Source organism: Rana temporaria, chromosome 12 (assembly GCF_905171775.1).
Source record: "Rana temporaria chromosome 12, aRanTem1.1, whole genome shotgun sequence".
Classification (NCBI taxonomy): Eukaryota; Metazoa; Chordata; class Amphibia; order Anura; family Ranidae; genus Rana; species Rana temporaria.
Genome location: NC_053500.1, coordinates 129,093,045 through 129,107,289, shown reverse-complemented (window position 1 = coordinate 129,107,289; position 14,245 = coordinate 129,093,045). Strand labels below are relative to the sequence as shown.

Below are 14,245 nucleotides of genomic sequence, written 5' to 3'. Positions count from 1 at the left end.
CAGGAATCGAAGGGGATTTTTTGAAAAAAAATTCTTATGGGTGAACTCCCGCTTTAATCATTGACTTTTATTAACCATGAGAAGATGGACTCTGCAACAATGGCCGCCTCTCATGGCCTCGTTATACAGAGATTTTGGTATTGCCTTCCGCCATGAGTTCTTCTGTGGCTTATTGAATGTAAAAAAAAATGTGGACATTTTTTTTTTTTTTTTTTTCTCATGACGTGTTTCATTTATTCCTAGATGGCAGACTGTGGCGGATTACCACAAGCTGTACAGGTTGGTCTGTTTTTTGCTCTACAAAGGCATATAAATGCATTTTGGAAGTGGAGAGAGAAGACCCAACACATTTTCTCTAGTTATGGGTAAAAGGGAGACTGTTTAGAACCTGTCAGAATTTTATTGCTGTCACCATTGGGAAGGTCTTCCCTCCTTTCCTGTCCTGGTGGCCACTTGTCAGTAGAACAAGTAATGACCACCTTTCTGAAAATGCTAGTTACATTCAAATGTGTAGTGGTCGCTGGTCAGAATTATATAATGTACACAGTCAGGAATGTAACATGAAACATGGTGAGCAAGGTGCGTTCATTGCATGCAATGTACAACATAATGGTACATCCATCAGGACTTTGTAGCCTACAACATGGTGTGCAGGGTTCGACACACAACATGGCATATATAGAGTGCAGTGGTTAGGATTGTGTATTCCGCTGAAGCATTTTATTATATTGGTATAAAATCTAATGCGTTCACGTTTTTCTTTTTTGTTCTGGAAGATGGCATCCTTCTAAAGGGGTGAACATCATGTGATGTGTTTCCATCTTGCTGTTTCGCCTAGAATCCTGACCTCCATTTTCATATTTGTTTTCTTTAGCCTGGAAAGCTGGCAGAGGCCCTAAAATATTTTATTCAAGGAATGGGATACAGTAAGTTCTATTATGCCTTATCTATAATTTTTTTTTTTTTTTCTTTACCTTAAAGTAATCGAATGATTGCCATCTCCTAATCGTTGGAATGTTTGATTTGCCATTTCCTGTATGAGTTGTTGGTCTGCAAAAAAAATCACTATTTAAATATGGTGCATACAAAAATATTTTATCCCGTTGATCTTTGTGTGTATCACTTGCTCAAAAAAAAAATTTGGAAAACTTTGAGCGTGTGCAGTGTGCCAAAGCCCCCCTCTGCTCTTCATCTACCTGCAATTTCCAGCTGTTATTTTGACAGCCGGGGCTTGTATTCATTTACTCAGGAAAGAGCTTTCTGCTCCCAACACCCAAAACAGTGTCTGCCGTGTCATGAAGAGTCGTAATGAAGTAACGCTAATCTGCCTTAAATTTCTTAGTTCCTTTCCAACCTTAGCTATTTTGCTTCTGTTTTTTTTTTTTTTTTTTTTTTTTTTTAATCATTTTCACATTAAAGGTGCTGTGTAACTGTCAGGAATTCCCATTTATATTCTCTATCCTATGGCCACCATCTGAAATATCAATTCTGAAGGATCGTGGGAATGGCTTTATTTTCTGAAATGGGGAAGAGTGGAAATGACTGAGGCCCCGTACACACGACCGAGTTTCTCGGCAGAATTCAGCCAGAAACTCGGTCGTGTGTACACTTTTCAGCGAGGAAGCCGACGAGGAACTCGTCGGGCCAAATAGAGAACATGTTCTCTATTTCCTCGTTGTTCAATGAGGAAAGTCGGCCTGCCGAGACCCTCGGCGGCTTCAACACTGAACTCGACGAGGAACTCGATGTGTGTGTACGGGGCCTTACAGTTGGTCTGCAGGGTGTCCTCTTTGTCCTGCTAGGCTTGTTTCACTTGGGCTTCAGTAGATATAAGAGCATTGTAAACAGCAAGCTTTGACAAAGCATTTGCAGGGCTTTCAGCAAGATTTGAGTTTTTTTATTTATTTTTTTGTACCATTCAACTTCGGTTTGTAAATGTTGAACATACTGTAGATCCCAATCAGAGTGTGGGTTGCTGCTTTAAGCGAGCTGCTAGCAGGCTTCAGCAGGCTTTTAACATTGAGTGCTGAAGCCTGCTGGAAGACCGCCCCACGCAGATATACTGTACTGTAGCCGATGTCCGCCTGGACCTGCCGATTGTTCTGAGGCAGAACAGCGGTCTGCCTATGTAAACAAGTCAGATTGTAGTTCTGCCACAAGGGAAAATGGAGATCTTGTTTCTGCTACCACCATCGTGTACTGTGGCTCTTCCCTCTGGCTGGTATATCACTACAGGACACAGTTGACCCAGGGGCCAATGGGATGAACCACAGCGTGCATCAGGCGGTCCATTAAGGCAGTGGTCATCAACCCTGTCCTCAGGGCCCACTAACAGGCCAGGTTTTATATATTACCTTGGGGAGATGCAGACTAGAATACTGCAATCGCTGAGCAGCAAATGATATCACCTGTGATGTATTTCAGTTATCTTGCAAACCTGGCCTGTTAGTGGGCCCTGAGGACAGGGTTGATGACCACTGCATTAAGGGATGAAAACTAAAGTTGCAGGTGGCCATAGCTCTTGAAGACCACAAACTCTTCCCTAATTGTGTAAAGCAGACCATTAGTTTTTCAACACGAGACCATCTAAAATTGAGCTTGACATGAGCCTAAATGTTAATAACTGTTCTTTAAAGACTGCAAAAATACTTTTTTAAATGTATGTTGTCTATAAAGTCCTTTTTCTCACTTTACTAACCTGTTCCTGTCTGTCCTTTCCCCTTGTTGAATGTTATCGCAGTTCCATATGTTCAGCTCAGTCATCTGAGCAGTGAATCAGGTACCTATAGCCCAGAATGGTGTGCTGCACGTCTTGGATTGGTCAGAGTAGTCCTGTGCTTTGCTGGGTGACGTGTGGTTCTAGTTTCACATTCTAGAACTTCGCTTCGTTTGCATCAAACGGCAGCTTGGCATGTTGGTGTCTGTGGTGGTTGTTTATTTTTTTTCCATGCTTGACTTTGCATGATAATTGTAAATGTATTTGTGTGACATTTAAGATACCAATGTATTGTGGAAAGAACATGTCTGAAGTTTCCTTTTTGCTTGGTGCTTTCTGTTTTTTAAAATGTATCTAAATCCAAAAATTTGCAGCTTACCAACCCTTAATGCCGCGTACACACGGTCGTTTTTCGGCATGAGATTTTTTTTTCAGCCTGTCCAAAAAACGATGTTTTTCCAACTTCATCCTTAAAAATGATGTTGCCCACACACCATCGGTTTTTGAAAAATTATGAGCAAAGCGCGGTGATGTTCAACACTTTCGACGGCACTCTGAAGGGGAAGTTCTATTTGCCTTTGTGCTGCTTTTAGCTGATTCTGTGTTAGTAAAAGACGATTCGCGCTTTTTTGTCTGTTACAGCGTGATGAATGTGCTTACTCCATTACGACCGGTAGTTTTACCAGAACGAGCGCTCCCGTCTTATAACTCGCTTCTGGGCATGCGCGGGTTTAAAACGTCGTTTTAGCCCACACACGATCATTTTTTACAACCCGAAAAACGACATTTTAAAAAACGACATTAAAAAATGCAGCATGTTTGAATTTTTTTTTTCAGAAGCTGAAAAACGATGTGAAGCCCACATACAATGATTTTAAATGACGTTTTTGAAAATGACGTTTGTACGCAGCATTAGATGTTGTGACATTTTAGGCTTTTTTCCCCCTTAATTTTAGCCTGGTAATCCTGCCAGTAACACACTTATGTTCTAGGGTGACAACGCACTGTGTATCTATTGAGAAGCAGTGTACCTTTTTAGGTTGCTCCCCTGATTCGGACTGCAAACTCCTCTTTGCCATTGGGAGGCAATGTTTTGCAGAATCGGGGATTGCTGTTTGGGCTCATTCTGACATGCGGCAGCCCTTGCCAACCCTCTAAAAAGTGACCCACTGTGTTGACAGGCAGGGAGCAGGCAATATATCTGTCTTTTATGCTGACCCACCAAATCACAGCCGCATTGCACATGATTGGGATGTGGCCCCATTAATTTAGCAGTCATTTTTTATTTTTTTGCTGTAAAGGTGTGTGTGTGTAGCCCTGAGTGGGCGCATGTCCTTGGAAAGGTGCCAGACAGCTTAAAGGGGAGTTCCACCCACAATTTCACTTTTTAAATATAAATACCCCTGTAATACACAAGCTTAATGTATTCTAGTAAAGTTAGTCTGTAAACTAAGGTCCGTTTTGTTAGGTTGTTACAGCATTTAGATAGTTTATAATCTAGAAATAGACCGTGGCCATCTTAAGCGTGGGCATCATGAAGCCAGACTGTATGACTTCCTGGATTTCAGCTTTGCATATCTCGCACATGCTCAGTGCACAAGCAATGTAATAGGTTTCAGTCAGGTTTGCAAGGACTACTGGGAAGCATGATGCCTATCCCAGAAACCCTTGCAAATAGCCTAGGCAAATAAGGAGGGGGAAGTAATGAAGGACTACAAAATAAAGGTATTTACAAGCAACAAATTAAATCAAAATTGTCCATTCTGAACACTATGAGATTAGAGCATGCAGCACAGACAAACATAAAAAAATGGGTGGAACTCCACTTTAACAAGCTTATTTAATTTTTTTTTCATTCAGCGCTAAACGTGCTGAATAAAAATCTGGCAGGATTATCGGGCATATCTTAATAGTACAGGACACAGGCATCCTATTCATACACCATGGGTTGTCGGCTAGTGATTGGACACTGGTAAGCTTTTAAGGTCCTGGCCCCTTGGGTGCCTCCCCTATAACCCTGCTCAGTGAGTCCTGAGTTTCCTGGCAGTCTGTTGGTGATTAACCGCTTCTTTTCTGGAGAAAACAACTTTACTATGCATTTTCTGTCTGCAAAGACCTTGGCATTGTGCAGGTAGACTATCTCGCAACTCCTCTTTTTGGCACTAAGCCTTGCAAAAACCTCCCCTGTTCACGAACCGATCAAATGGGCTGTGACCCACCATAAATGCTTAATGGGGCCCCCGCTCAGGCTAACCAGGTCCAATGAATTGGATGCCACTGACTAGTGAGGGTGCAGGCTGGGGAAAGGTTTTATCCAGATCCAAAGCATGCTGTAGAAGTAGGAAGAGTTAGCGGGGCACAAGTAGTTGGCAGGTAAAAGCAGCTTCAGCTCAATTCATCCAAGCCATGCCCCCAATAAGTTTCGCTAAGCCCCAGGGGCGGAGTAAAATATTTTGGAGGCATGGGTTTAGTGAATTGAGCGGAGGCTAATTTTACCTGCTAAACACTCGAGATGGGCGAGGTGTGCAGCGGCCAGGCTATTTCTTCCTACTGCTAAGGCTGCATTCACACCTAGGCGACAAAACGCCTGAAGCGCGACGCTACAATACGCTGGAGGGGAGAAATAACATGATTCTCTATGGAGATGGTTCACATCTACACGCCGAACGCCTGAAGCTCAAACAAGTCCCGGACCCTTTTTTGTCGCGGCATATCGGGCAACTTCAGCGTTCTCCATACCAGACAATGACCTATACAAAACCGCGGTAAAAAACGCTGCAATTTGTCGCGGTAAACGCCGCAAATCGCCTATGCCTAGGTGTGAATGCAGCCTTAAGATCCAACGGGCTGTCTAATATGATTGGGGAAACTTCTGAATGGATTTTACACTCCCGAAAATGGTTATTCTGTGGTTGACCCGGCAGTCTGTCCTTTAAAAAAAAAAAAACCCTTGCTGTGGTCATTGAAGATGTTCCGTCTTTTAAAGATTTGTGAGCTGAATTTTGAGACTCTCCTAAAAGTTCCATTCACCCTAGTATGCCCAGCCTTGAAACCAGCTGTTGCTGCTATTTCACTATGATTTGTGAGCTGAATTTTGAGACTCTTCTAAAAGTTGCACTCAAACCAAGCACCTGCTCTGTTACCTGTACACTCCACCATGTTGGTTGGGCTTTTAGGCAAAGCGCCTCTGGAGCCCAACTCTTTTAGGCTGCCACCTGGTTTTCTGCTCATACTTTGAGTTACCAGCTGGCGCATCTTTTGACTGCCAAGGCTCTTGCAGTGGCACTTTGAGCCTTGGTAACGGTTACTCCTGTGGTCACAGTTCCGTTGCCTAGCCATTTCCCTTCCTTTTTACCTTGCATTGGGACTTCCCATGGTGTCTAAAATTAGATGTCTGTGTTCTATACTGTACGATTTTAAGATGAGGGGAATTTTCCCTTTCCAGTAACTTGTATATCTTGGAGTACAGTACAAGATACAGGCCTTCTCCCTAACTTTCCTTGTTATACTCCATTGCTTGCTACAAAACTGAAGACTCAAAGTGGAGTAGGGTTATAACGGAGGTAAGGGGCATGTCTTCAAGCTTGCCAACCTCAGTTCACCTGAAGGTACAAGCCTATAACCCATGGTGTATGAATAAGATGCCTATGTCCTGTACTATACTCAAGATATGGAATTAACAGGCAAGTAAAGTTTTTTTTTTTTTTTTGTTTTTTTTTTTTTTTTCCAGAAAATGTAATTGAGTATAGACATTTTGAAGTTGATTATTTATCTATTTTTTGTTCCTTTTTTAACTGAAGACTTATCTTCCAGTTGGATGGTCTTTCAATAATGGGTGCTCTTTTGTGACATGAACAGGGACTGTTTAGCGATTTGGAACCCTAGCTTATTTCCTTTAGGGCTCATTTACATGGTTGTGATTTAATGCACATAATTTGAAACATTGAAACGCACGTGCAGTGTTTTTTTTTTTTTTTTTTATATCCCACGTCACGTGAGAGAATCTTTCCTTTTAAGTGGAGGTTCACCTAAAAATAATTTAACATTGTATTTATGAGATTAATGACAATTAGAATCGGCTGGTTTTTAAAAAAAAATACGTCCGTACATACCGTTTCCTATATGTGTTCTCACCGCCGCTTCCGGGTATGATGGTCGGGGCTGGGCGTTCCTAATTGATTGACAGGCATCCGACCGACGCATACATCGCGTCACGAGATGCCGAAAGAAGCCGAACGTCGGTGCGCAGGCGCCGTATAGAGCCGCACCGACGTTCGGCTTCTTTCGGCATCTCAGGACGCGCTGTATGCGTCGGTCGGATGCCTGGCAATCAATTAGGAACGCCCAGCCCCGACCATCATACCCGGAAGTGGCGGTGAGAACACATATAGGAAACGATATGTACGGACGTATTTTTTTTTAAAAAACAGCCGATTCTAATTGTCATTAATCTCATAAATGCAATGTTAAAGGTTTATTTTTAAGTGAACCTCCACTTTAAATGCAGCTGAACACACAATGAATTGTTTGGAGTGTTCAGCTCCCATTAACTGCAGTGGTTTATAATTCTCCACCTTTAAGCCCATGTTCGACCTATATTTAGGGTGTAACATGGTGCCACTCAGACCTCCCTCTCTGACCCCGTCTGGGGGGTTCCTCCCTGCAGCAGTTGTCTGCTTTTAAAAATGGCGTCGCTCTATACGGCTCTGTCTGCACAGGCGGAACAATCCGTTCACAGGAATCTGTGAATGAACTGAAGTCCTATCTGCAGATTGTTGTGTAGTTCTCAGTGATCACTGCACTTGTAGTCCATTGACACTACAGGAGCCTAGCATTGCACTCATGATCCCCTGATTGCAGTTGTAATGCTTTTCCAAACGTATGTGCAATTCATTATTTTTTTTGCAAAATGTGGACTTGGCCTATTAGACGGTTTCACACAACAGATGCAAACACCTTGACAAGAGTTTCCAATGTACAACTTCTAGTATATGGTCCGGTTCAGTTTTGTATTTGCTCTCTTTTTACAGTCTCTCAGATAGTTAAACCAGGGATTGACTTGAACCTGATTCAAGAGGCAACTTCACTTCCAGCCAAAAAAAAAGTTTTTTGGGTGATGTGTTTTGAAGAACATTTGGAGATCTTATTTTTTTTTTTTTTTTTTGTGATCCTCAACAAACCTTTATTGAAGCTTTCCATTTAATGCTGAGTCTTGACTTCCCAGTCCATTGAATACTTGTGGTAGATTGCTTAGTGTGTGGTAGATTGCTTTTTGGAGATTTCTTGCAATCGCATTTGCGATTGCAAGAGGCTTGTAAATGCTTTAGACTGTCTGAAAATGTGTCATGTGTGACCAGCTTTACAGAAAGTTTCAGTACAGAGTTGGGGATCACCAGGGAAAATTCCAATCTGGATCTTCACGTTGGTTCTCCCTCCATGAAGTCAAGTGCTCTATTTTAGGTTTAGTGCTATTAACTGGAAGCACGACAATATGCTATTGGAACATAAACTCCACGAAATTCACCAGGCTATGCTTTTAATTCAACCTACTTTTTTTTCCTCCTCTTGTAGTGCCAGGAGCAAGTATGACCAGACTCGTCCGTTCCCGCACTCACTCCGCCTCCAGCAGTGGCTCAACAGAAGTTCCCCGCAGCAGATCTCAAACCAGCAATGCCCACCTAGAGACCACAACCGGCTCGGCCATCACAAACGATATCCAGGAAGCTCCACAGACACTGGAATTATCTTGCTAAAGCACTCCAGCACTACATTTCCTATATCAGTCGAACAATGAACCCATCCTGACCAGCAACTCTAGAGAAAAAAAATATTCCCATTTCTTTCCATCATTTGATCTTCATGTAACTTTGTGCATGAACTTTCTAAATATCTAACCTAATAGTCTTGATACTTCTGGAAAAACTAACAGTTCTATGTATCATTTCCTGTGTTTAAAGGGGATTGCCAGGAGAATGTAGTGGTTTTTCGTTTGGCTTGACCCCCCCTCTTTTTCATAGTATAAAGGGGTTACTCTTCCCCCCTCCGGCTGCTCTTGGGGGTTTAACAGATAATGCAATTAGGTTTCACGTGCAGCTCTCGGCTTGTGAAATGTGAGCTGAGCTTTTGGTATGGGCACACAGATGAAGTTTCGGTTTGGGAAACATTGGTTAATGAACCTGTACTCCATTTTAAACCTTTACTAGCAAGTCTTCTAAGAACACTCCCTGCTATTCTGCGCCCATCTGATTTAATTTACCTTGGTTAGTGAGGCCTGACTTTATGACCATGACATGTCAACTGCTATACTTTTGACTAATGGGACTGTATCAGTTGACATTAAGGGAACTTTCATTGGACAGGGAGAGGACGGTTGTTGACCATTTAGTTGGGTAATGAAACTCTTGCTGTTAGGCTATGCCTGCACTTTGTAGGGTTAACTACCAATTTATAACTAATTTGTCTTTTAACATCAAGACTGATTCAGGGTCAATAGTCCTACACAGGAGTTGACCCAGAGGGGCAGTCTACTGTTGGAACACAAGAGCACCATTTGCCAGGGAAGCAGGATCAAGTAAGTGCAAGCACTCTTGCCGTCCCCTAGATTAAATGAGTAGTTATCCCTTGCAGTACCACTGCAAGTAAGGACTTTTAGTGTTCCTAGAGTTCAACTTCAAAGGGAATTTTTCAGCATGGGTATGTAGGAGCCCTTCCTCAGGGATATTGAGAAGGCATCATGATGAATATCCTTATCGGTTTGGCTAATGATACAAGTAAAGCTTGCTTATGGCTTCACCTCCCAGTGAATGTTGGTTTGGTGTTGCTTCACAGATAATGTTGCTGAGAAAATATTTTCAGGTTTAAAGAAAACGTTTCAGGATTGAAGTAATGAGAGCTGCCATTACAGACCTAAAACGGTCATTCCATCCTCCACTACTGATCTAAAACAAGCCTACACCCAGAGAAAAGGGAGCGCCCAACTTGCTTGTTCTGGGTTGGTGACTTCCTGAACAACAATGGCCCTAGAATGTCACCCCCCAACAAGTTGGCAATGGTAGCTTCCTGGTTTTCATCCTGGTGGGTTTTAAGCTCTTCAATCACCTACAACTATTCTAAGATGACCACTTGAAGGATAGCTTCTTTTCATACCCTCTTCCAGAGGGGGAAGACTTCCATTCCCTCTGAAACTTCCCTTAAATCTATTGTGGGTTTTTTTTTTTTTTGTGTAGAAATTGTTGACATTTCATTGGGTTTGTTTTTTATATTGCAGTTTATATTTTGACTTTTTCAGCTTTCACTCTTATTAAAAAAATTAAAAAAAAAAACTTTTTTTTAAAAAAACACTAGAAAGATGGGGGGTGGAAAAACACACTTTGGGTGTGGTACTTTGGAGCTCCTAAGACTCTTTGCATACTTCTCCCCCCCCCTCGTGGTGATTTAATGGTAGTTAGTTTTTATGCACTTAATAATGTCTTCACTGCTGTGTTTGGGGTAGAAGATGACACTGCCAGCACTTCACAGAAAAGCTTATCTGAGCCTTTTGCTAGTAGCATAAAAGGGATCTTTTATAATGCTTAAAAAAAAAAGGCTCTTGCTGACAAATATTAGATTTCTGCTTTAAGAGAAATCTCTGGCTCCGTTCTCACTACTTTTGGAGCTCTTACTATAGTTTCCTGGATTAAACAGGAGCTGAAATGTTCAGTTTTTCTTGCAGCGCCACCTGTTCAAAACTTTGGTATTGCAGCTCATCTATTTTGCTATATATTGCGTTTGTGAGTTCAAGTATAGCTGAATGTGTGGGCTTTATTCTTATCGTAAATAACGGATGAAATCTTGTCAGCTGCGTGTGCATTTTTTTTTTCTTGTCTAACTGGAAATCTTATATAGTCTGTGCCTGCTCTTTCTGGTAGAGACTGCACTTATTGGGTCTGACACCAATGTATTCCGACTTTTGGAGGATTGTGCTTTTAAGTGAATGTAGTTGTCCATTAGTTACTGCCGATTTGACTGCTGGTCACATACTGTCTAGCTTCCATGCTTTCATTTTGTCTGCAGTTTACTTTTGGTGGCAATGCCAAGCAGTCAAGAATGCAGCCTAGACACGCATACTGCAGTCTGATCTCCTCCTTACATCATTGCTTATTTTGCCACCAGTGCAACTTGTCATGTGAGTTTAAAATCGCATGACAAGTCTCATCCTATTGTCAACAATGGAAGCGGTCTGATGGAGTCGCACCAATTTTGAAAGCAGTTCTTGCACTACTTTTTGCAAGTTCAGGTACGACCTGCATGGATATCTGTGCATGAAGTCACAGATGTCTTCCAAGGAGTACTATTTTGAAATAGTGCTAGTTCAAGTGAAGTAGCATGGTTTCAATGTTGTGATTGGTATGACCAGGGCTTGGATCCTGCAGTTGTCCATGCAGGGTAAGCAACTAGTTGATGTAACTGCCACTCTCTCCAGCTGCACCTTCATTGGTGGCTGCATTCTGTTGGTGGGAGTAGAGACTCTTGGTACCTCCTGGGTTTGTGGAGCCATGGGACTTAACGCTCTTCCCAATGTCACTGGTGATTGTCTAAGCTGAGAAGAGTCTTTAACACTGTGTAAGCTCCAAGACTTGTTTTTTGGAGTAAAGACAGTCTAAGATACAAACAAAAGCAAGGCGAGTTATGTAAAGCTGTAGAGTGGTTGGCAAGCTAAATGCTTTGCCCTGCATTGGCAAATCTCAAGTTTAAACCTTTTTCGTTCACACCATGTGGTCTCTGCCAATGTGACACACTTGAGATAAACTTCCTGTAAAAAAATCTACACACTGAACATTTCATAGTAAAATGTTAGTGGGTACCCACACTTCTATTGACCACACAGAACAAATTTTTGGTTTCACGGTTCACCCAGGAGCTGGTAAGCACAGGCGCCTTTGGAGATCAGTACATCAATGAATGCCCTCGACTAAAAGCCCCAAGCTGGTCTTCAATTCTTTTGGTGCTTCAGTCTGCCCTTTTCCTAGCTGTACATTATATACTCTTTGCTTTTGGTGTCCTTGCAAAGTGTTTCTTCTATAAGAGTTCAGATGAATTATGAATGTTCTTTTAAACTATGAAAGGGAACATCTAATACTAACCCAATTGTATTTTGTTCATGTTGTCATTAACGTTAATATATATTGTCCACTACAGTGTTTGTTTACTTATGTATTTGAGAAAGCAATAGATGGTTATATGGAAGCCTTAATGACTTTACAGGGAAAATAAAGTGAATTTCAAGATCTGTCAGCTTTCAATAGAAAGGGAGAACTTTTCATTGGACCTCTATGCCATGTGCAAGGGCCTCACTCCTTTATTTGCTCAGTACTTGGCACATTGGTTGGCCAAAGCCAGTAGTCAAGGTTCATTCAATGGAAATGCAAAGACACCCAGCTTTAACTTTTTAACATTTTACAATTGTCAGAATAGATAATTGTTGAGTGCTTTGCTCCTGGGACTGCCCCAGCTAGAGTACCTGTCACATTTGATGGGTGTATTTGAGGCCATTCAGAGGCAAGGAAGGCTGACGCTAGTAATAACCTTCCTAAAAATGCGAATTCCCTGGCTGTCTATGGATTTAATCCTTTGCGTTGCTGTCCTTGCACAATCATGTGGAATAAAAGTAAGACTTAAAGGACAACTGTAGTTTATGGAAGCACACCCCTACTCCTGCCCCAACTTCTTAACATCGAAGGAAACCCGTTTATTTAAAAGTTCCAAAGAATTGCATTCTGGACACGTGCCAGAAATGTAACTGTCATAATGGTTGTGATCCCAGCCAAACCATCCAATGACTGGAGTCATAACTGATCACATATTCAGTACCATGACAGTTGAAGATTAAATACAGCCCAAGATGGCCGCTTCCTTGGCTGAAATGGATAGGAGTGCTTTACTTCCACTTTAACCTGTAGCAGAGCTGCATCCTATGCAATTTTTTTTAACCCTTGGGAAACTTTCTTCTGCTGCCCCTGTGTACCAAGACTTTATAGACCTGTATGGGACAGTCCCAGACATTGGAGCAGTTTCTCAAGACAACCATATACTAGTGGAGGCCAGGAAAACCTTGCACAGGCTGTGACAAGAGTGTATGTAAGAAGGTGTTGGGGGTGGCAGAGGATTGTGTATTAAAAGTACAGTTGTCCTTTAAGCCGAAGGTCCTAATCTGCATCCTTGTGCCAAGTTAAAGTCTAGACACCATTTAATCACCACAGTTGGCAAGGAGTGTTTTCAAAAGGTGAGATCATGAATGTTGGCAGCTATCATTGCTGCATGTTCTTCTGAAAGACAAAGTTCCTTGCACTGTGGGCAGAGTTCAAATCTGGAAGACATTGAAGACCTCACCAAAAATATATATGCTTGGGTGGGATGTCATGACATTCCAAGTGGGAGTCTTTGTTCTCTGGAACCACAGCAAATTGACTTCCACTCCAGCAATGGCCATGGAAGGAAAAGTTGCTTGTCTCGTTGGCCCCAAGTAAACCTTTCAAACAATACCCCATGCTGCACCATCCATCTTTGGCAGATATGTTGGATGCACTTTGGCCACTGACGGTCTAAAAAGAGGTCAAACCCTGCTCCCTTTGGGAGGAACTATTGTACAAGCTGATAACCAGGTAGGTTGATCAAGATTTGATGCTTCATACTTTCCGTTTGGGTAACATGCATGCCAGTGTCATTGTTTTGTACCAAAAATTCTACTTATGCTGAAATACAAAATTTCTAAATCGGAACACCTAAAATATTATGAACAGTTTATCTTTACATATATATATTCAAGTTTTTGTTAAATATATACTTCTCTTCCCTTTTTGAAATGTTCGTTTTTGTTGTTGGTTTGATTTTTGGCGTGACACCCAAAAGACCCGCCTTTTAGAAACCACCCACTTTGGTGTTAGGGACGGACGTGAATCTTTGTGGCTAGCGACTTGGTATTTTTAGACCAATAAAACCTAAAGGGATTGTTTTGAATTTGTATCTTACAAATGAACCTATATTATATATATATTTTTCCTGTAGCTGAGCAAGAATGTAGACTTGACTATAACTGTTATCAATGATTTTCTCCTGTTTAAATAAAGGCATTGTCTAATTGACTTTGTACTTGCTAATAAAACTGAAGTGTGTCGTATGGTTTTTGTCACTTGTGTAGCATTAAAGGTTTTGTTGGCTACTTCTAAAGAGACCCTGTCACCAACCCTAAAGGCTTGTTTTAAATGGGTGGCGGTAAAAGCAGGTGTTTGAGTGTTTGAGTCTACTATCCACCTAGAAATGGACCTGCAGCCACTGTGTGCTGCACATATGCAGTGGGCGAAAAAGTAAAAAAATCGCAGTACCACCACTGAGTGACTAATTTAAGCTTGGGCTGTTCTCGGTAGTGTGTTTGGGTTTTGTGCTGCCCTAGGCCTGACTAAACTCGTGCACCCCCCAATTTAAATATGACCCACTTCTTCCTGTCAAGGCCACACCTCTTTCTGTTTAAGACCCGCCCTGAAATTGGACACT

General features: G+C 41.8%; 1 protein-coding gene across 2 annotated transcripts in view; it reads left to right on the top strand.

Annotated features, from left to right (window-relative positions):
• The window catches only part of NDRG3 (NDRG family member 3), a 70,710-nt gene extending 56,839 nt beyond the window's left edge, over window positions 1–13,871 (top strand). The window contains exons 14-17 of one of the 2 annotated variants that reach the window (XM_040330675.1): window positions 244–279; window positions 875–926; window positions 2,741–2,779; window positions 8,288–13,871. In XM_040330675.1, coding sequence (XP_040186609.1) covers window positions 244–279; window positions 875–926; window positions 2,741–2,779; window positions 8,288–8,469 — 309 coding nt within the window. In that variant the 3' untranslated portion in view covers window positions 8,470–13,871. The remainder of the gene's footprint in view (window positions 1–243; window positions 280–874; window positions 927–2,740; window positions 2,780–8,287) is intronic. The other variant, XM_040330676.1, reaches the window with a different exon arrangement.
• Window positions 13,872–14,245: the final 374 nt, after the last annotated feature.